This window comes from Salvelinus fontinalis, chromosome 20 (genome assembly GCF_029448725.1).
Source record: "Salvelinus fontinalis isolate EN_2023a chromosome 20, ASM2944872v1, whole genome shotgun sequence".
Lineage (NCBI taxonomy): Eukaryota > Metazoa > Chordata > Actinopteri > Salmoniformes > Salmonidae > Salvelinus > Salvelinus fontinalis.
Genome location: NC_074684.1, coordinates 14,703,385 through 14,718,299, shown reverse-complemented (window position 1 = coordinate 14,718,299; position 14,915 = coordinate 14,703,385). Strand labels below are relative to the sequence as shown.

The window sequence follows — 14,915 nt, the reverse complement described above, 5'->3', positions numbered from 1 at the left end:
CCAGGTCCACAATAAATGTTTGTTTTGTTCGAAAAAATCCGTTATTTATGTCCAAATACCTTATTTTGTTAGCGCGTCTGGTTTACATATCCAAACGCTAATTCTGGTCAGCGTTATATCGGACAAAAACTTCAAAATGTGATATTACCGGTCGAAGAAACATTTCAAACTAAGTACTGAATCAATCACTAGGATGTTTTTAACATATAGCTTCAATAAAGTTCCAACCGGAGTATTCGTTCTTGTCTGCGTGAGCAATGGAACGTCAGTGTCTTGCATGAAGAAAAGGCATGATCAGAAAATGGCTGCTTGATGGACACCTGACTGATTCTGCTCTCATTCTCTCCCACAACATCATAAGAAGTCTCATTGGAATTTCTATTGATGGTTGACATCTAGTGGAACCCCTAGGCAGTGCAACATCATTCATAACTCAAGTGGATTTCTTAAGGGACTCTGGTGAATACAGACAAGCTCAGATTTCTGACTTCCTGTTTTGATTTCAACTCAGGATTTTGCCTGCCAATATGAGTTCTGTTAATCTCACAGACATAATTCAAACAGTTTTAGAAACTTTTTAGTGTTTTCTATCCAATACTAATAATAATATGCAAATATTAGGAACTATGACTGAGGAGCAGGCCGTTTGATATGGGCACCTTTCATCTAAGCTACTCAATACTGCCCCTTCAGCCATAAGAAGTTAAAGTAACACTGCAAAAAATGTGGCAAAGCAATTCACTTTTGTCCTGAATGCAAAGTGTTTAGGGCAAATTCAATACAACACATTACTAAGTACCACTCTACAGATTTTCAAGCATAGCTGTGGCTGCATCATGTTAGGGGTATGCTTGTAACCGTTAAGGACTAGGAAGTTTTCAGGATAAAATAATGATAAAATAATGGGCGAATATTGCACAATCCAGGTGTGCAAAGCTCCTCGAGACTTTCCCAGAAAAACTGACTGGTGTAATTGCCAAAGGTGCTTCTACAAAATATTGACTCAGGGGTGTGAATACTTTTATAAATGCGATATTTCTGTATTTTGAATTCAGGCTGTAATAGAACTACATTTTGAATAAGTAATGAGGTATGAACACTTTCTGCAGGCACTTTAACTGTATACATCTGCGCTGGTCACAAATGATAAATAATAGGGCCACTGTAATTTTGCCACTGGAAAGGGGGCTTTCTTTATGCTTCAACTGCCACGCATTGAAATGCCATGAGTGTTAATAGGAATTGCTTTGGAACACCAATGCAAGCATGTTACCTTTCTCCTCTACCCTTAATTAACCTTTCATCGTTTCTTTGCATCTCCTCTCCTCCCTTCTTAAAACACATTGGAGAAGAACGTCCGTGGGCAGGGTCTTTGGACCTTCTTTTCCAATACTGCTGAGAAGGATGCGAGGAATCTGGGAATTAATTGAATTGAGCACCTCAATCAATCATCTCTTTTTTTCCTATGTCCTATCCCTCCCTCTTCCCCTTACTTTCTACTGTACTTAGGGGTTAAAGTTCTCATTCACTGCGACGGACTTCCATCACATAGATTCCGGAGATGTTGTTTTTGAGATCTCTGTAGATTCGTTAAAGAAGTCTCTGGGAGTATGGGGGTGTGTGTGTGTGTGGTTTGGAGATGGCATGACCTAATACAGAAGCATGTCTATTCTACGCAATATATTCCCGAATAAATGTATTCTCAAATATTGCATTTTCTCTGTTATGCAGTGTGCACTGAACTGACATTTTAATGATTGTTGCTGACACTTCGATGTTCAGATGAAGTGAATGAAATAGTCTATAATGCACACCACCACGGTGCTCAACTCAAATAGCTGTGTGTAGCCTACTGTAGCTTCAAGCAAAGTATCACTCAGGATGCAACTTTCCGTGCTAAAACTACTATTCTTGCCATATAATGTTAATAAAACAGACAACCCTATAGTAGATTAGTTTACCTATTTACCTAGTCGGCTGGTTGTGTGTTCTATGCGAGAGAAATATTCCTCTCCAGGCGCTTTCAAGTTGAGAGAGCCGTAGTGAGGGAAACGTATTCTGACAAGCAGTCAATGCACAATAAATCTTAATACAAACTCGGAAAACACTTTTGAAAGCAGTTTGGTCTTTTCATATTTATTTGTTATTGTTTTTAGTTCGTTGCTAATAGTGCATCCTTGGGGCGGCAGGGTAGCCTAGTGGTTTGAGTGTTGGACTAGTAACCGAAAGGTTGCAAGTTCGAATCCCCGAGCTGACAAGGTACAATCTGTCGTTCTGCCCTTGAACAGGCAGTTAACCCACTGTTATTGAAAATAAGAATTTGTTCTTAACTGACTTGCCTAGTTAAAGGTAAAATAAATAAAAAATATAGACCATGGGTATTCAACTCTTACCCAATGAGGTCCAGACCCTGCTGGTTTTCTGTTCTACCTGGTAATTAATTTCACCACTCTAAATCAGTCCCTGGTTAGAGGGGAATGATGAAAAAACGCAGTGGAACTGATTTTGAGATCCAGAGTTGAGTTTGAGGGATGTAGACCATGCTATAAGCATGGTCCAATATGTAAAAAAGAATTGTACCATAAGTTTTACCAATATGTTATTTGGCTCATTTCTGGAGGTGGCCATTATATTTTAGACGGTGTCAGCACTTTTAAAATGTATTTTGGGTTATAATGTCCTTTTTTTATAAAGTCACCATAAATTAGCTTCTCAGTCCTTTGAAATACATATTCTCCCAGGGTGGACCCAGACCCCCTAATCAAGGGGACTGGAATTGGTTTAACTCGCAGTTTAATACAAGATGATCCTCTTTTCCTAAAATTATGATGGTCATGACTTTCTCACGGGAAAGGGGAGATTAACTTGGCCCCAGACAATCGATCAGAGATCGACTTAAGTTTCAGTCACAGGATTTTTTGTTACTTTTACCCGTGTACTCACTCGTCTTCTCTTATCACTCTTTCTCGGCCTGGGCTCATTGAGGTGGAATGTGATGGTGTCTTCAGTGGAGAGTCAACCCTCCACTGGGCGGGAACACAAAGACACAGAGAAGTGGCCCCAGTCCATCACATGCCAGCTCGTACTTACTCACTCACACTTACTATTTATCATCTGCATACTTAAGACCCATTTCAGCCGCAATGTTTATTAGTATTTACTCTCAAATTAAGAGTTGTGTCCCTGAGGGGTTCCTGTCTGACAACCAGTCAGACTAGTAGCAATGGAAAATTGTAGAAACACATACATTGATAGTGGCATTGAGACCTCACCGCACACCCAAAACCCATCTACCCGTATGTGGGTGTGTGTTTGCAGATATACTGTCTAGTGCAGGGGTGTCAAACTTATTTTCCTCGCGGGCTGCATTTGTTCTTCACTGAGGGTCCGCACTTAATATTGACAATTTCCTCGCCGTAAAAATATGTAAGATAGTTCTCTATCACTTTTAGAATTTTAGGCTTCCTGACTGTCTAGCTTTCGTTTCAATGACTGTTAGCAAGCTGTACAGAGTGAAGAGACTGGAAATGTAGGTCCATTATAAATGATACCACTGGCCTGCCGGTGGTTAAATGAGTTTTTTGGGGCCAGATTGAATGATTAGTTTGCCATGTGGTCTAGAGTGTACTCAGTGTTTGTGCTTTCCCCCTGCAGGGAGCCAGCAATCTCAAGAGCAGGCCAACCGTAGAAGTGGAAGTGGTGGGGAAAAGCACAATGAGAATGGGGTAAGAACACAAACTGTATCTGAGTCTCACAAAACAGTCTCACACACATTATGCACCTAAATGATACACACTCATATTTTGATATGTTTGGGGTTGTGCCATAGTGAGACTGCTCTGCTCTTTTAATATATAAAAAAATAAATACTTGTGGTATATTATTTCAGTACCTCAAAAATGGCCTTTGTTAACCCAATAGAGAGAATGTGGAAAAGTCCTTGTCCAATAGAAAATGTCCCTACCCATACCCATTGGCTTTATCCTTAATCAATCTCCTCCCTCCGAACCTCCCTGAGGACCTTCGAACACAGTGGCACACCATATCTCTCTGATTCGGAGCCACGCCTCGCAGTCGTGTGATTAGCTAATAACAAATACTTCAGTTGATTCCCTGCCTCTGTTCACTCCCACAAAGGCCAGCTTTGATTCATTGATATGCCAGGATTATATGCGTTATGCTCAATTAACCTGGGGACGAGGTTAGGCCCTGACTGTGCCAGTGATTCACAAAGTTAGTGTGTCAATGACATTTTGGGTGCTCCAGTTATTCAAATGACTACTCTATATAGCTAGCCAGGACAAAAATGTTTACCAAGTCATCAAAATCAATACATCATAGCATGTTTTTGAGCTCATTCAGTAGTTTTTGCCTGAGTAAAATCATATTGAAAAATAATATTTAAAATACCTTTTATATTCCTAAAACATACAGTGCATTCGGAAAGTATTCAGACCCCTTCCCTTTTTCCACATTTTGTTACTTTACAGCCTTATTCTAAAATGAATTAAATAAAAGATATTCCTCAACAATCTCCACACAATACCCCATATTGACATGGCAAAAACAAAAAAAGAGAAACCTTATTTACATAACTATTCAGACCCTTTGCTATGAGACTCAACATTTTGCTCAGGTGCATCCTGTTTCCATTGATCATCCTTGAGCTGTTTCTACAACTTGATTGGAGGCCACCTGTGGTAATTCAATTGTTTGGATATGATTTGGAAAGGCACACACCTGTCTATATAAGGTCCCACAGTTGACATTGCCTGTCAGAGCAAAAACCAAGCCGTGAGGTCAAAGGAATTGTCCGTATAGCTCCAAGATGACAGAATTGTGTTGAGGCACAGATCTGGGGAAGGGTATCAAAAAATGTCTTCAGCATTGAAGGTCCCCAAGAACACAGTGGCCTCAATTCTTAAATGGAAGAAGTTTGGAACCACTAAGACTCACCAAGCAATCAGGGAGCTGACCAAGAATCCGATGGCCACTCTGACAGAGTTCCTCTGTGGAGATGGGAGAACCTTCCAGAAGGACAACCATCTCTGCAGCACTCCACTGATCAGGCCTTTATAGTAGAGTGGCCAGAAAGAAGCAACACCTCAGTAAAAGGCACATGACAGCCAGCTTGGAGTTTTCCAAAAAGGCACCTAAAGGATTCTCTGGTCTGATTTAAACCAAGATTGAAGTCTTTGAAACCTGGCACCATCCCTACGGTGAAGCATGGTGCTGGCAACATCATGCTGTGGGGATGTTTTTCAGCGGCAGGGACTGGGAGACTAGTCAGGATCAAGGGAAAGATGAATGGAGCAAAGTACCGAGAGATCCTTGGTGAAAACCTGCTCCAGAGCGCACAGGACCTCAGACTGGGGCGAATGTTCACCTTCCAACAGGACAACGACCCTGAGCACACAGCCAAGACAACGCAGGAGTGAGTGGCCCAGCCAGTGCCCAGACTTGAACCCGATTGAACATCTCTGGAGAGACCTGAAAAAAGCTGTGCAGCGACACTCCCCATCCATACTCTATATGATGATGGTAAATGTGGGACACTCACACATTTTTACAACAATGACGTCCATTTCTTCTTCTGGACTAGAGCATCCATAGGGTCTGTGCAGCAGGTTGAACGTTCAACGTCCCAAATATAGACTTCGTCACCGTCCATATGAGTGAATAATGTATGCCCCACCCTCCCCCATTGCTACACAATATGTTGTGCTGGTTGCACTGTCACGCAGCACGCTTCAAATGAAAGTGGATTGGAGTTTTCTACTGAAATATGTTGAGGTTAAGGCATGTATTATGTTGATTTCAGATGACGTGCACATGAACGATGAAGTTAGAATTATCAAGCAACGAACTCTTATACACTTATTTCACTAGGCAAGTAGGTTAAGAACAAATTCTTATTTACATTGACGTCCTACCCCGGCCAAACCCGGACGACGCTGGGCCCGTTGTGCGCCGCCCTATGGGACTCCCAATCACAGCCGGATGTGATGCAGCCTGGTTAAGACAGTTACGAAACTTTGACGTATCAGACATGAGCTTTTGCACATGTGCACTTATGTGCTAAAATCCACGCTCATTTCAGTGACGGTTTGACAAATGAAGACCAATGAAGACTTTCTTGGAAACACTCAATGCATGTCAGTCACCCTCTTTCACATAACTGCACTAAATGACTCCCATAGCAGTCCCACTTTCTGGCATTAGTAAACTGCAGTGCGTGTGTGTGCGCATTAGTGATGCACAGGTTAACTCATAACCCACCGTTGCTGCGGTTATAGCCACTGGGCAGGCGGGTTTAGGGTAATTAAATATTGTGTGGATGAAGGGTGGGTTAAATAAAGAGAAAACAATACCTTTTTATGGATTTATCATTCTTTTGCAATTTTTAAAAAAAAAAAGTTTTTAAAATTTTTGTTATTTAATACCGTCTGGCATTAGTGCCTACGTCTACGCTTTAGGGCTGAACTGTTTGCGTGCCAAATAGCCTAACCACCAATCACCAAATACTTTTGGGAACAGGCAGAAAAAGTGAATATGCAACTCAATGTTAGGAAGGCGTCCCTGATGTTTGGTATACTCGGTGTGTGTAAATCAGCCCCCCAAAAATCCTGTACCCCCTGTAAAAAAATAAATAAAATACTGTAGCCTACAGCGCATTTTCTATATGAGCGGGTTAGAATTTGGTGAGGGCCTCAAGTTATCACTTTATCACATATAGTCGGGCAGTTGCAGATGGGTTATTAGCAATTAGGTGCGGGTGATCAAACAGCTGACCCGCGCACCACTAGTGTGCATGCATCCATTTGTTAGAGAATGGCTCCATGATAACAGCAGCCTCTGGCATCCCCCCTCACTCCCTAACCATCTGTCCCAGATTCCAGAATGGGGAGAGCTGTGCTTGAGGAAGCGGAACTAATTTAACCTTAAGGGGGGGCGGGAAAAAACCATTGCGGCACAAGATGGAGTTATTTATTTATTTATTTGTATACTCTTGTGATGACCGCATCGCGACACACCACATTGCCTCATCTGGTCCCTTTGGCATACTTTCTCCAACTATTTATGGTCCAGATGTGTTTGCGTGTGCGCACATGCATGTGGATGTTCATGGATGTGCGAGCATGTCAGTGTGTGTGTGAGTACCACAGGGAGCAGTGTTGCGTTTTAGCTAGGGAAGGTGGACTGTCGGCTAGGGAGCTGATTAGCCAGACATGGCTAACGCTAGCTCGCCGGTAGAACGTGTCTCCTTCTCAGGTGGGTGTCCCCTAGGTTGTATTTCGTAGTGCAAACCATGGCAAAACGTTTTACGAGTGTTTCTTCAGGTAGTTCAGTTAGGGCCCTCCCTGTTTCAGTCCATTTGCTTCTGTTTGGTCCCTAGTGAATACAACCCAGAGGGTGCTGCCAGAACACAATCCACCAAGTCTGACTCTCGCTCAAACTACATGTTTCCTGTAGACCTAGTACAGATCTAGGATCAGTTCCCCCTACCCCCTCAAAGTGTGTGTGCGTGAATATCCACACATATTGTACAGAATAATATTGTGTGTGCACATTCTCCTACTTTAGGCAGAGCAGGGGGTGTCCTGTCCACAAATGCTTCTACAGCCTATTCGTTTGGCCATATAATCGGATGACATCCCATTGTTGGGCAACTCTTTAAATCTCCATGCACTCAGTAAACCCCATCCATCTTGCCCTCCTGTTCCCCCCCACCCCATTGCACCCCAAACAAACATTAACCCCCGATCCATAGCATGTTGCCCACTAGCCTGTGTGTGTTAACCTTGAATGTATAAGGAAGCGCAGTACTCTCTTGTGTAGTTTGGAGGATTAGGGCAGTATGATGACATAACCGTCCTAAGAGGATCAGTGTTGTGGTTATCCGCGGGGCTCTGGTCGAGCAAGGGGCTTTTCGCCGCTCAGCCCACATGTGGAACGCTCTCTGAAAAAGTGTAACACAAACAAGCACACACAGTTACTCTCTCCCACAAACACACATGCAAGCGCGCACTTTCTCACACTCATGACACTTACACAAGCACTCCTACACACAAGCAACGAAACTACACATATATATACACACACACACACACACACACACACACACACACACACACACACACACACACACACACACACACACACACACACACACACACACACACACACACACACACACACACACGGGGGACTAGGCCCAGGGAGAGAGGAGCTCTATAATCCCCAGGGGACACATGCCCTTTAGAGAATGGGAGGGTAAGACATGGCTTTCCCTCTCTCTCTCTCCTGTCTTCTTTATTCTCATGATGATCCCCTTCTCTTTCTCTCAGCCCCCCTCCCTCTCGCTCTCTCTTCCTTTCTCTCAATTTCACCCAGACTTTCTCTCACTCTCCTTTCGGCGGTCTGTGTGCGTTTATTTTTCCCGTGGGCCTCATCAGTGAGGCTGTGTCGCCCGGGTGCACTGGAGCGTGGTTCTGCGTGCCTGTGGCTTTCTGTGTGTGTGGGGCACATCCTGCCTGAGTTGAGTCAGTCCCCTCTCCCTCTACTATCGTCCACTCCATCCCTCCTGTCTGTGAGGCAGAGCCCACACATACACGCACCCGGGATTCACTCACTGAAGCTGGGGAAACACTTGGGAGGTAAGGCGATCTCAACCCTCCGTCTGAACCACGCAGCCAACTCGGGACTGTGTGCATTTGTTGTATATTTACAGACACTATAGCTGCTCTGCATAAATAAAGCTGTTGATAGTCTAGTGATAGTTTGTAGATGGACTACAGACACGTTCTGGTTGAAAGACAACCGACGTGCTGTTGACATGTTACGGACTTTGTAGAGCATCTACAGATGTGTACCATTTCAACATTGAAGAATAGCCCGATATCTCAACGAGAGAGCTTTTCTAACTGTTTGAACTTTTTCTACCTGTCTCTCAAAGCGAAAGCGAGTCTGCACTTAAAAAATGGATTAAAAGTATAATATGGCGATTGATGATCGTGATGTGATTCATTCAGTAATAGTGATGCAATAGGAGAACAAACATAGTCGGTAGAAGTGGCACTGTGATGACAAGGAAATTGTCAAAAGTTTGAATCGCACAAGCAGGTCGTTTTGGATTGCTGTGTCAAACTGTTGTGGACCTTGGTCGCTCTGTGAAATCTGGTACTGAATTCCAAATGTGGACTGGGAATCAGAGATGTGTGTGTGGGACAGAGACTAGGACTATTCGCAGCTGGCTAGCATATCCCAAAACATCAACCCCCATCTCTTTTCCATGTTTTTTTCCCGCCTCGCTTACTCGTTACTAGTCCTTGATTTCAGCTCTTCCCTGCTCCCCTGCCTTGCCCCACTCTCTTCAGGTAACGACGGACAGCAGAATGAGCAATGGCACAACAGTGGATGCATCACAATAATATCTATTTTCTCCTGAAATGTATACTCGTTCACTACTTAGCACAAATCTAAAATCATTGGATTGGTGGTGTGGGCTAGGGGGGAGTTTCTACCATATTTCTCATACCAGTCATTTCCTCTTAAATCAGTGAAGGGAAGTGAACAAGTGCAAACTTTGGGAGGAAGGAGGGATAATCGAGATGAAGCCAGTGTGTTGAGTCTGCTTGGGATTAGAAATGGTCAATTCCACGGTAACGGAATTACGCAGAGACTGATGTTTTACATAAAAAATGTATGCCAAACAAAAAACATTGATTTCAAAGTTTAACAAGCCATACATCTCTATGCACAATGACTACTTTGAATAATTTACACAGTAAATCCATTAAAAAATATATATATTTACTGGAAAAATTGGCCAGATGCAAAGTTCGGTAACAGAATAACGGTAAAATGTTCCTCAGTTTAATTCTGTTACCTAACTTTGTATCTGCACAGTACTTCCTGAAAATTAGATTTTGTAACATTTTCTGTGGACATTTATGAAAGTAGTCCTTGTGCATATGGTTTGTTAAACTAAACTTTGAAATCAATGGTTTTTGTTTGGTATACATTTTAAAGCTCAATATCTGATTCTTATCATAATTCTGTTACCATGGGATTACCCAAATGTAGCTTTCTCTTGTCTGGCTTTTTCAGAAGGATTTCCAGTGGGTGGACCCTCCATTTTAATCTAATAAGGCAATCGGCAATTGGTAACCGTCCAGTGACATTGTGGCCTCCGAGCCATTCCCAATTTTTTACTGGGTAATCCCAGAGCGTTAACGGGACACATGCACACACACAAACCTTTTGTGATGTGTAACTTTGAAGTTAAGGTCTACATTGGTCAGTCCAAAATGTTTTTTATTTTTTATTCTGTCATCGGAAAAAAATCTATTTCCTATTAAAGTTATTTACGGTTCCTATGCCTTTAGTTTTCCATGTGGACTAATTTATCAGTGAATTTTGAAAGGAGCATAGTGAACAGACCTGGATTGGTTTTACCTCTTGTAGTTCATAGCAACACATCAGCCAGAGCTTGTACTTATTATGATGTCTTATATAGATTGGCAAATAATTTTTCCAATTCTATCACTTAAGAAAGTGGCAGAATTACATTTTCTTTTGTACGATCTGTCTTTCCCCTCCTGACGTTCTGCTCCCCCCTCTTAATCTGTGTAGTAAAACAGAACTCAGCATTGGTCACTGCAACCCTTTTTATCGTGATGTCTTTTTTACACTTCGAAGGACCTGTGGCCTTTTGTATCAAGAGTCTTAGAGTAGGAGCGCGAAGTTAAGATCAGTTTTGCCAGCAAATAAGATTATATGGACAGAGGTCGACCTGATCCTAGGTCAGCAATCCTACTCTGAAAAGCTTGGTACATACGGCCCCAGATTTGGTCAGGGTCTGTGAAGTTTGCATACCATTTTCAGAAGACCAAAAACCAGAACAAAGTAGACGACACACAGTTGTCTTGATTTCCAAATTTCCTTCATATCTTGCTGAGCTATAGTGTGCTGTTTGATGTGTGTAAGACAACCATGACATTTAATCTCCCCTTTTTCAATACACTTTCCATAGGCCCTGGCTAGGGGTTCTTTGCCATTTCAATACTGCTTATGGCTCTGAGGCTCTGCCGAAGCCAGGCAACACCTTTGGAGGTAGCTATGCTCTTTCAATAAGGTTTACCCTAGTTCAGCTATGTGCTTTGAAGAGGATGCATTACTGTGTAAACACAGTTTACATCATCCTTGTGTATGCAGCTTTAGGTGTGTTTATGTTACCCACCTATAGCCATTGGACTTCAAGAAAGGTATTTGTTTCCACAACCCGGCTGGTTTGAAGTCGGGACTCGAGAGATGAGAAGAAGGTTTGTCTTGACCTCTGAACCGATAGAGGCTCTGTTCCACCAGGACAGTCGGAGAACACAGGAATTATTGTTTTCCCCCGAGTTCCGGCCTTCTAGAACATGTGCTTAGTCCAATTATCCACCCCCTCCCAGTGCCCCATTGCCATAGCGACCCTATCGCTGCCCCGCATGATGTTGTGATAGGAACTGAGCGCCGTCTGTGTAAAGAGACTGATACTGTTGCTCTCACAGCTGCGATTCACCCGGCTGCTAAATTGAGTCAAGTCGTTTGCGGCAGTCCATATTGACCCCGGTCTAGATCCGGACGGCAGTGGTCCTGTTGAGTATTGCTGCATTAGACTAAAATAAGGAAGATTTATTTTCATGAGTGGATGGTTAGGGGGCTGCAACATAATTAGTTGATTGCAAATTGACCCCAAGAAGCCCAAACAGATATAATATTTGACTAGTACCCCGTGTATATAGACAAGTAATTGTAACTCATTGTGTATTTATTATTACACGTTTGACTTATTATCTCCTTATTTTCTTGCTCTCTGTATTGTTGGGAAGGGCCGTAAGTAAGCATTTCACTCTTAGTCTACACTTGTTGTTTGCAAAGCATGTGATAAATAAAATTAGATTGAAAACTTAATAATTTCATACCTTACTTACATTTGTATGCAATAACATACACTATATATACAAAGTATGTGGACACCCCTTCAAATTTAGTTGATTTGGCTATTTCAGACATACCCGTTGCTGACAGGTGTATAAAATCGAGCAAACAACCATGCAATCTCCATAGATAAACATTGGCAGTAGAATGGCCTTACTGAAGTGCTCAGTGACTTTCAATGCGGCACCGTCATAGGATGCCACCTGTCCAACAAGTCAGTTCGTCAAATTTCTGTTCGTCGGGAGCTTCATGGAATGCTTTCCAAGGCTGCACACAAGCCTAAGATCACCATGCACAATGCGAAGCGTCAGCTGGTGTAGTGTAAGCTCGCCGCCTTTGGACTCTGGAGCAGTGGAAACATGTTCTCTGAAGTGATGAATCATGGTTATTATTGACTGTATGTTTGTTTTACTCCATGTGTAACTCTGTGTTGTTGTATGTGTCAAACTGCTTTGCTTTATCTTGGCCAGGTCGCAATTGTAAATGTTCTCAACTTGCCTACCTGGTTAAATAAAGGTGAAATAAAAAATGGTTCTCCATCTGGCAGTATGACGGACAAATCAGAGTTTGGCGGATGTCAGGAGAACTCTACCTGCCCCGATGCATAGTGCCAACTTAAGTTTGGTGGAGGAATAATGGTCTGTGCCTGTTTTTCATGATTAATAGGCCCCTTAGTTTCATTGAAGGGAAATGTTAACGTGACATCATACAATAATATTCTAGACAATTCTGTGCTTCCAACTTTGTCAACAGTTTGGGGCAGGCCCTTTCCTGTTTCAGCATGACAATGCCCCCATGCAAAAAGCAAGGTCCATACAGAAATGGTTTGTCGAGATCGGTGTGAAAGACCTTGACCAGCCTGCACAGAGCCTTGACCTCAACCCCATCGAACACCTTTGGGATGAATTGGAACGCAGACTACCAGCCAGGCCTAATCGCCCAACATCAGTGCCTGGCCTCACTAATGCTCTTGTGGCTGAATGGTAGCAAGTCCCCGCAGCAATGTTCCAACATCTAGTGGAAAGCCTTCACAAAAGAATGGAGGCTGTTATAGCAGCAAAGGGGGAACCAACTCCATATTAATGCCCATGATTTTGGAATGAAATGTTCGACGAGCAGATGTCCACATACTTTTGGTCATGTAGTGTATATCACTATTATGTGTGGGAATACTTGGGAACAGATTTCCAAAATCAAAATAACTTCGAGCTGATTTGCTGGTGTTTTTAGTCTTTTATGTCCAACAATTTAAATAAAATCACTCGCAGGCCGAATTTGGCTCACCGGCCGCCAGTTGGGGAACCCCGATCTACAACATGCTATTTAGCAGTATATACCACTTACAGTAGTCCGTGCATACGTTTTCATATGGATGGCGCCAGCGGGAATCAAACTTGCAATCATGGAGTTGCAAGCGCCATTCTCTACTGAGCCACACAGGACCACATATATTATATAACCAGCATTGAACTGTAAAACAAATGCAATGAGTAAATAGATAAATTAATGGACAGATATAAATAAATATAATTAATAAATAGATATACCCGCAGGCAATATTTTACTGTGTCCCAAAACAAACTTGTGTGCAGAAGCTTCCCTGGGCTAATTGTTTGTAGGCTGTACTGTGTACACCCACTACTAAAATAATGACGATCCCAGCACTGGGCGATCTCTATGCTTTGATTGTCCTCCCTGCAGTTAGTGTGTTTTTTTTCTATCTAGATTATGGGTCTGCTGCTGACCGCTGTAGCTCATTTTCTTTTTCTGGCTGAGCCAATGTGCTCTGGCTCTTCGGCTTCATTCCAAATGGCACCCTAATCCCTATAGTGCACTACTTTTGACTAGATCCCTGAGATATAGGGGAAAGGGTGCCATTTGGGATGCTGAATTCCTCTTCAGGGCTGAGGAGATAAACAAATGGATAACACATCAGAACATCCCTACTAACGTCTATCTCCTGTTCTCCCTCTCACTTCCTTTTATTCTCTTTCCCTTATCTCTCTATCCCACCACTCCTTTTCTCTCCCTCTCTCCCTCTCAACCACTCCCTTCTGCTCTCTCGCTCTCCACCTATCCCTTCTTTCTCTCTGCCACTCCCTTCTCTCTTTCTCTCCCTCTTTTTTTTCTCTCCCTCTCTCCCTTTCTCGCTCTCTCTCTCTCCCCCTCTCTCACTTTCTATGTTCTCTTTTCCCCTCTCACTTTGTGTGTAGGTGGGGAACCCCCGCGTGGAGCTCACGCTCTCGGAGCTGCAGGAGATGGCCACACGGCAACAGCAGCAGATCGAGGCCCAGCAACAGATGCTTGTTGCCAAGGTAACCTATGGTGTGTTTGTGTACACATCATTTTCTTTACTTACTGGAAGAAAAGCTTTATAAGAGGGTCAGAGCTACTGTATTCCAGGGGTATTCAAATCCCAGTCTGGAGGTCCAGAGTGCTGCTGGTTCTATTCTACCTGATAATTAATTTCACCCACCTGGTGTCCCAGGTCTAAATCTGTCCTTGATTAGAGATTTGTCCACTTTGGGGTGGTTTGATAGTATTAAATTGTTCCCCACAAGCCCCTGATCAAATAGATATGATACCCTCTCCAAAGAAATAGCTTTTTATGTTTTTTACACTTTTCTATATCTTGTTGTATGGGAGTTTAAGCAATAGAATGTTTGCAGGCTGATTTTAAGGAATGTTGAGACAAGTTGGAATGTTCACATGCTCATTGAAAATGACTATTAAACAACAATGGAACATTCTATTGGGTGGATTTCATCTTAAAAAACATTTTGCCATCCATAGCTAATGATTTACGTCGACTCATCATTGAAACAACAATGTTACAAATGGTAGAACTACATAGGCTACTTGTTTTAGGGAAATTGGTCATACTGGGATATAATACAAGTGCAAGAGATTCAGATCTAGTAGTGTATTGG

At 42.7% G+C, this 14,915-nt stretch overlaps 1 protein-coding gene across 7 annotated transcripts in view; it reads left to right on the top strand.

Annotated features, from left to right (window-relative positions):
• ppp1r13bb (protein phosphatase 1, regulatory subunit 13Bb) overlaps positions 1–14,915 on the top strand; it is an 85,988-nt gene that overhangs the window by 36,655 nt on the left and 34,418 nt on the right. For 6 of the 7 annotated variants that reach the window (XM_055872489.1, XM_055872488.1, XM_055872491.1 and 3 more), the window contains 2 exons: positions 3,655–3,725; positions 14,199–14,300. In XM_055872489.1, coding sequence (XP_055728464.1) covers positions 3,655–3,725; positions 14,199–14,300 — 173 coding nt within the window. Of the gene's footprint in view, positions 1–3,654; positions 3,726–8,358; positions 8,658–14,198; positions 14,301–14,915 lie in introns of those variants that run through there. The other variant, XM_055872492.1, reaches the window with a different exon arrangement.